Here is an 8,085-nt window from a genome sequence, read left to right on the forward strand (position 1 = left end):
AACCTAAACTATTAACCGGAGCAAAGACACCGGGATTCCCCTTCCGCCACTGATCGCCGGAGCGACAGGCAAACGGGAGATAAATCCACGTGCTCCCCGGTGAAGCCTGAAGAGGAGAGTTCGCCCTAGCTACAAGACATAGTGGAGGAAACGCTAGAGCCACACCCCTTTTATCCACCTTTTTAGTTTTAGACCAACCAAGTGTGCTTTGAACTCTGTCAACATGGTTGCATACGCCACCGGCTGACTAATTTCAGGTCACTCACCGCAGGAAATCAATAAAATAAAATATATACACCAGCTCGCTAACCGTAAAAAAGAGAGGAAGGTAGATGGCGTAGATGCGTCCAGCCAATTCATGATCCATTGGAACACCTCCTGCATGGGTTAGGTGCCGCATCGTGGGAATAAAAGGAGAGCACATGACCATTTTACGTTAATACATCACAATATATTAAAACGATGTTGTTACTTTCTTGGAACCTTTATTTTCCATTTTCTCCTCATAAATCTTCTTGTGAACTTGTTTGGTCCCCCTTGTGGCTTGGAATGAAAGTGTTTAGGTAGGCATAAGCCCACCGTAGTCCCATTTAAAAAAACATTTGTGAAATCATGTGTAGTCTGAGTCATCCGGGCTGCCACATCGTGTGGTATTAAACGCCTTCTATCTTTATTTGAAAAGCAGAATACGTACCATATGTTTCACATTTTTGCCACACCGAAAAATAATGTTAGGATGTTGCATATATACAATAGTTGTCTTGAAATGCATCTAAACACAATCAATTTGGATGAGTTAAAATGCAATGACTTTTATCTTCTTGCTCAACCATGGGTTTTATGTCTAGCCGCTCTCCCATCAGGCCAAACCAACGCCCTTCCCATTCATGGCTAGCACCGCTACCACATTGCCTCAATGCATTGTCCTCCCGTAGCCACCATCTTACCGCTAGCCTTGGTCATCTTTCTAACCCTGCAGCGCCTCGCCGTCTTCTCCGACGTAGATGTCTCAGTTCAGACCCCCTAACCCCACCTGCGAATCTTAATCCTTGATGTCATCTCCACTTCAAATCTTTCACAGCCTTTGGCTCGGTCTAGACTTGCCTCCGCTACATATTGTCCGACTATTTGGCTCGATGACCACAAAATACGAACAATACATATATGTGATGACAAAACCGGACTATGATTTCGTGAAATTGCGGTTGACTACGATACAACAAAGCCCATTTAAGAAAAACACTCAACCATGCGGTCGCACTACCATGTCCCTGTCCCTTGTTCTTAGAGGAGTGGCAGAGAAGCACAGTGGATGTGTATGCGTGCAGGCCGATGATGCCATAGCAGTTGTGTAAGGGGAGATGAGACGAGTAGGAATTTGGTGGCCCAGGGGTCGGAGGGAGTCGGCTACCCTAAGAAATTGCCTCTTACCGCACTACCACTTTGTCAGTGCATCCTCCACCTTTGTCCCCGCTGTCACATAGCACAACCCACTCCGTGAACTCATCCACCTTCCAACACAACCACAACAACATGTGGGACCGAAAAGCCCTAGGAAAAATAAATCCACGCATTAACTGGTAGGTGGGCCAGCCAGCCAAACGAGGAAAATAACGCCTAGAGCCTTACAGCCATGGCCCGCAAGACCCCCTACAGGCCCGACGCATGAGAGAGCTTCATTTTGTGTGACGCCGGTAACTTAGAAGATGGCACATTTGATATTTCACGTCTTGCACGGCAGGGGATAGTGCTAGGCGGTTGCATATACGATAGTCGCCCGAAAACACGCCAAACACAATCAATTTGGACGAGTCTGGAACCCAACGACTTTTATCCTCTTCGTAAACCGCCAGCTCAACCTCCGGTAATCCGTCCTCCAGCCCAGCCCAAACCAGCAGCCTCTAACCCCCGCACCGTGAATGTTCATCCTTGCCACCACATCATCTCCACCGTGCATCACCGCTGCTTCCGCCTCGGTCCAAACCTACCTCTAAAGCTCAACAAACACAAAAATCATAAAACAATTTGTGTAAACATAAAACCAACTAGTACAATTTCATGGAATTACAGTGAGCGAGTGTGATACAGCAGGAGGCCCTTTAAAAGAAAAGACCAGCACTCAGCCATCCGGTCGCACCACCCTGTCCCCGTCCCCGTCCCTTGTGCTCAGCTCAGCGGGAGTGGCCAGAGAACCACCGGCCAGCGCACGCCGGCCCGGCCTCCCATCACCGCCGTCCATCCCTCCCTCGGACGGCCGAGATCGCCCTCCCGCCCCCACAAACCAAACCCCGCACGTCCTCTCGTCGACCTCCACTTGCTCGCGCCCGCCCCCGCCCCCGCCCCCGCGTCGTCCGTCCACTCGTTGCTTCGTCTTCTTCCTCGCACCCCCTCCTCCCCCAGATTAAATCCGGCTATTTAAATCGAATCCCCCAACGAACTCCCACTTTTCCCCAGCGGCGTCAGCGGAGGAGCAGCGAGCGAGAGAGGAGCCAACCCTAGCGAGCGCGCGCCATGGGATAGGTAGGGGCTCTCGGCGGGCCATGGAGTGGGACAGCGACTCGGACGGCAGCGGGGAGGAGGACGAGGAGGAGGAGGAGGGGGAGGAGGGGGCCGGGCCGTGGGGCGCGGATGGGTGCCGGGGCGGCGGCGGGTTCTCGCTGGCGATCGAGGGCGTGCTCGGCGGCGCCTGCGGGCTCGTCGTGTCCGACGCGCTCGAGCCCGACTTCCCCATCATCTACGTCAACCGCGGCTTCGAGGACGCCACCGGGTACCACGCCGAGGAGGTGCTCGGCAGGAACTGGTGAGTGCCCCCCTGCCTCTCAGCCCGCCGATTTTGTCTTCCGTGACTAGTTACGGTCTGGGCGTGCTGCGAATTCGAGCTTCGGCCGGCCATGGCGCGGGCGGCGTTGGTTGGTGCTTTTGGGGGATCTGAGTACATGCTGCTATAATACTAGTTACTGGATTGGAACTGATTTAGTGGAACTTAGAGCAGGAACTAGTAGTTCAATTGGTTTGCAATCAAAATTAGTTAGGCGGATACTAGTATATATATTCTGTTTGGCGATTCATCACCATCAGTGTCAAATTAGGGAGATGGTTATTGAGAGAGACGATCCCACCGGTTTGTGCTACAATTGGGCCCGTAGAACACTTACTATTCAGGTGCTCGCGAGGAACTGGTGAGTGCCCCCCTCTGCCTTTCAGCCTGCTGATTTTGCCTTCTGTGAGTAATTACGGGTTGGGCTTGCGGCGAATTCAAACTTTGGACGGCCACACGCCATGGCGCGGGCGGTGGTGGTTAGCTTTTTGTGGGGGATCTGAGTACATACTGCTATAATACTGGTTACTGGATTGGAACTAATTTAGTGGAACATAGAGCAGAACTCGTAGTTCAATTTGTTTGCAATCAAAATTAGTTAGGCGGATACTAGTATATATATTCTGTTTGGTGATTCGTCACCATCTGTGTCAAATCTGGGAGATGGTTATAGAGGGAGACGAGCTCACGGTTTGTTTGCCCTACAATTGGGCCCCTGATCGCTTACTTTTCAGTGCTTTGTATTTGATGGATTTCAATGAGGGAGATACATACATCTAGCTTCACACTGAGAACGTAGATCTACCTCCCCACTGGGAACAGTGAAGGAAGCCATATTGTAGTTAGGAGGAGTATTAGTTATGGTTCGGGCATGCGGCGAGTTCGAGCTTTGGCGACACGCCATGGGTGTGTGGGTGGTGTTGGTTTACGTTTTGTGGGGGATCTGACTCTGAGTACATGCTGCTAATTCTAGGTATTGGATTGAAAGTGATTTAGTGGAATAAAGAGCAGGAACTAGTAGTTCAATTTTGCTTTACAAAATTAGTTAGTGTATACTAGTATATATATTCTGTTTGGTGCTGATACCATCAGTGTCAAATGAGGCAGATGGTTAGTGAGAGACATGAGTCACCGTTTGTTTGTGGGTGCTGCAGTTGGGCCCATGAACACTTATTTTTCAGTGATTCATATTAGGTGAATTTCGATGAAAGAGATACACACATCTAGCTCCACTCTGAGTCTCCGAGAACATGCATCTAATTCCCCACTGAGAACAGTAAAGGAAGCCATATCGTAGTTAGGAGTCCAGAGTATTTTAGTCCAGTTAAGGGCTTTGTTGACACGGAAAAACCATCAACTGGAATCATGATGTTAATGTTAATTACTTAAAGCATCAGAAGCATCAGAAAGAGATCATACTAACAATTAAAGTGATATGTGGTTGGTTAGCTGTCTATCTGCTCTTCTCCTCCAACAAAAACTAACCAGTTAGTTACTATATGGTTGCACTTCTATGATGAGTTATCTTTGTCTTCAGGTGTTGCGCTCCTCTTAATTATTCATTGGAAATTGATTTAGGATGGAACACCTGTCTGCTTTTTATTAGGATGCCAGTCCTCTTTGAGTTTAAATAGTGTGAAATAACTAGAATATTTGTGGATTCTATAATCAACTCTTAGTTTTTAACACTACCTTTAATTTTACTTGCCCTTCCTCTAGTAGCACTTCCCTGGCTGGTGACCTTCTATTTTGAAAAAAGTTAACTCTATCAGTTTTTTTTGCTGGAAGTGTGGTCTAAGATTAAATATTCAGCTAGTCAACTGTCTTAGGTTTGAAAATGTTATGCTATGTGGAGAAGCAGTAAGAAGGATCACCAATTTAGCATCAGGTCTAATTATTATTTAACAAAGCCGAGCAGAAAGGAAAATGATCAGAGTTTGTGGTTGATGATGTTTGAGAGATGTGGCTATATGTTCATGAAACGGTGTTCACTTGACAAAACATCATAATGCTGTTCCAAAAATATTTCTCTTGTTAGAATAAATTAAATAATGAAACGTCAATGTAAAAGCTGAAACAGTAACTAATACTTGGTTAAAGGCTCTCTGCCTGATATACGAGTTCTTTTTACAAGTAATGTGTGTGTGTGCACAAGGCAGGATTAGATGAACATCAAATGTTTTAGAGGAAGGTAAACAAAATCCATTAGATCGTTCAGCGCTGTAAACTGTTCTACTGATACAACTGTTTAGAAGTTGTCTGGATACACATATGCACTCCTATGTTGTTTATGCAAGATAATAGTGGTAGCTTTGGTAGAGGTGGCTGAACTAATGGTGGTCTTCAGTGTTATGGGGGCTAAAGTAGTTAAGACAACTCATTTTTGGGTGTTTAAATAGTGAAGTCGTGAGGAGCTCCTGAGCATAACTTGTTTTGCTGACGTTATTACTTATCATACCATCATGGACAGAAATAAAAGAAATAGAACATATAGTCGAGCTATTAATCAACTTGCTAGCAACACCAAGATACATTTCATCTTTGCTAATGTAATACTATATTTGGTCAATTTCTCAATGTTTGATTTCGATTTTGAGTTATCATGTAACTTAGTTGAACATGTTACATTCGCCATTTTACTTTGCTTAGTTTACCTCTGTTATTGACAATTGTTTTGGTATTTTTTTCTGCAGCCGGTTTTTGCAATGCAGAGGACCATTTGCTCAGAGGAGACATCCCCTTGTTGATGCTATAGTAGTTACTGAGATTCAGAGATGCTTAGAAGAAGGAACTGAGTTCCAGGGTGATCTGCTGAATTTTAGGAAAGATGGTTCTCCATTTATGACGAGTCTGCAACTAAAGCCCATATATGGAGATGACGAAACAATAACCCATTATATGGGCATTCAGTTCTTCAACGATTGTAATGTTGATTTGGGGCCTTTGCCTGGCTCTATGGCAAAGGAAGTTGTGAGATCAGTATGGATTACACCAGATAATACTCTACGGCCAAGTCCAACAGGGAAGGGTAACTTTTGCTCTGAGTATTCTCATCTCTTCCAACTGAGCGATGAGGTACTGTGCCAGAAGATCCTATCAAGATTGTCACCTAGGGATATAGCATCTGTAAACTCTGTATGTAAACGTTTGTATCACATGACAAAGAATGATCACCTTTGGAGAATGGTTTGTCAGAATGCATGGGGCAACGACGCAACTCGGGCTCTTGAGAATGTGGCTGGCACAAAAAGTTTGGCATGGGGACGGCTAGCGAGGGAGTTGACTACACTGGAAGCCGTCACCTGGAAGAAATTGACGATCGGGGGTTCAGTGGAGCCATCTCGCTGTAACTTCAGTGCTTGTGCTGTAGGAAACCGTGTAGTCCTGTTTGGTGGGGAAGGTGTTAACGCACAGCCGATGAATGATACATTTGTGCTGGATTTGAGTGCGAGCAAGCCAGAGTGGAGGCACGTCAATGTGGGGTTGGCTCCTCCTGGCCGCTGGGGCCATACCCTGTCATGCCTAAATGGATCGCTGTTGGTTCTGTTTGGTGGATGTGGAGGCCAGGGCCTGCTCAATGATGTGTTTATTCTGGATTTGGATGCAAAACATCCTACATGGCGTGAGATTTTTGGCCTTACACCACCGGTTCCACGGTCATGGCATAGCTCTTGCACACTGGATGGATCGAAGCTGGTGGTTTCTGGTGGCTGTGCCGACTCTGGTGTGCTCCTCAGTGATACTCATCTTTTGGATGTGACAATGGAAAGGCCTGTTTGGAGGGAGATACCTGCACCTTGGACTCCGCCTTCTAGGTTGGGGCACTCGCTCTCTGTCTACGATGGCCGGAAAATCCTGATGTTTGGTGGCCTTGCCAAAAGCGGCCCTTTGCGACTCAGGTCTGGTGATGTGTTCACAATGGACTTGAGTGATGCTGCGCCGTCCTGGCGGTGCATCACCGGTAGCGGAATGCCTGGAGCCTGCAACCCCGCTGGAGTTGGTCCGCCTCCTCGCCTTGACCATGTTGCCGTGAGCCTTCCCGGAGGGAGAATTATGATATTTGGTGGCTCGGTAGCAGGTCTTCATTCCGCTTCACAGCTCTACCTCTTAGATCCGACCGAAGAGAAACCTACCTGGAGAATACTGAACGTTCCAGGGCGACCTCCGAGGTTTGCATGGGGACACAGTACGTGTGTCATGGAAGGATCAAAGGCAATAGTTCTTGGAGGACAAACTGGAGAAGAGTGGACGCTGACTGAAATACATGAGCTCTCTTTGGCGAGCTCATTAGTATGAGACCAGAAAGTCTCCAGCAAAGTTCACAGGTACTCTTGTGGCAGATTAGTTGTCTATGCTTGGAAGGCTAGTCTCAAGTAGATCAAAGCCGGCTACTCCCGCAATGTCCCGGAGTCGCCCCCCGTTGTCTATGAAGTAGGAACATGTTCTCTCTGCTTTTGCTGCTGCTGCTGCTGCTGCTGTCTGTTTGGTCTACTACAAGGTAACTAATCATCATCCATAACCCTCAATGTGTGTTGTTCTCGTCAGATGTTTCCAGCACTCTGATATGGAAACAAAAGGGACTGGCGTCGTATACCTGGAGTCTCCGGTGCAACACTTCTGTGGCACTGCCGTCGTGACACATGTTGTAATTGGTCCTGAAATTCCGACCGCCCGCCGGTTATGTTGAGCTTTGCTTTTCTGTACCTTGTATGTTTTCCGCGAGCTGCTTGGTTACTCCTCTCACATTGTTTGTTTACTAATACCGCTGACAAAAACTTTTCAGTTTATACCTTTGTAAGTTGTAATTCTGATTGTAGCTAAAAAGTTATCAGGACTGGTTGTATGGAAAACAGGCAGAGTTTTGCTTCCCCGCGACATTTGTTGTAGATTGTAATTTGCAGAGCTTACAAGGATCTTTCTACAGAATAAATAATGGCCTTATGACGCCATTTTGGGATCTGATTTCTGGGAAGAATGCAAGCTCCCATCGGCTCTAACAAACTCCAGTTTCCAGCTCCTGATTGGATGCCAGTTGCTTGCGTGAACATTTAGGAACCCTCGCTACTTGGGCAACTAGCGTCGAATTGCGTAGCGCAAATCTTTTTCTTTTATAGGGAATGCCATCATGGCGCACATTATTTCAAGTTGAATAACGATACATCATTCATTACAGCCGGGACAATAAAGCTACGGGGATTACCCTCAAAACACAAGAATTAGAAGTAAAAGCATGTCTAGCTGATGTGTGTGCCACCATGTTCTTTTCC

General features: G+C 46.9%; 1 protein-coding gene across 1 annotated transcript; it reads left to right on the forward strand.

Annotated features, from left to right (window-relative positions):
• Positions 1 to 2,315: 2,315 nt before the first annotated feature.
• Positions 2,316 to 7,693, forward strand: LOC125514937 (putative adagio-like protein 2). Its single transcript, XM_048680310.1, has 2 exons — positions 2,316 to 2,800; positions 5,512 to 7,693. Exons 1-2 carry the CDS (start codon positions 2,541 to 2,543, stop codon positions 7,112 to 7,114), a joined length of 1,863 nt encoding a protein of 620 aa, XP_048536267.1. The 5' UTR covers positions 2,316 to 2,540; the 3' UTR covers positions 7,115 to 7,693.
• The last annotated feature ends 392 nt before the right edge of the window (positions 7,694 to 8,085 follow it).

Source organism: Triticum urartu, chromosome 6 (assembly GCF_003073215.2).
Source record: "Triticum urartu cultivar G1812 chromosome 6, Tu2.1, whole genome shotgun sequence".
In the NCBI taxonomy this organism is placed as follows: Eukaryota; Viridiplantae; Streptophyta; class Magnoliopsida; order Poales; family Poaceae; genus Triticum; species Triticum urartu.

What these genes read in the sequence shown, in the direction of transcription:
- LOC125514937 (XM_048680310.1), top strand. Translation starts at nt 2,541, where the DNA reads ATGGAGTGGGACAGCGACTCGGACGGCAGCGGGGAGGAGGACGAGGAG. An exon ending in GAGGTGCTCGGCAGGAACTG is followed by an intron (nt 2,801 to 5,511) that starts GTGAGTGCCCCC and finishes TTTTTTCTGCAG; the next exon opens with CCGGTTTTTGCAATGCAGAG.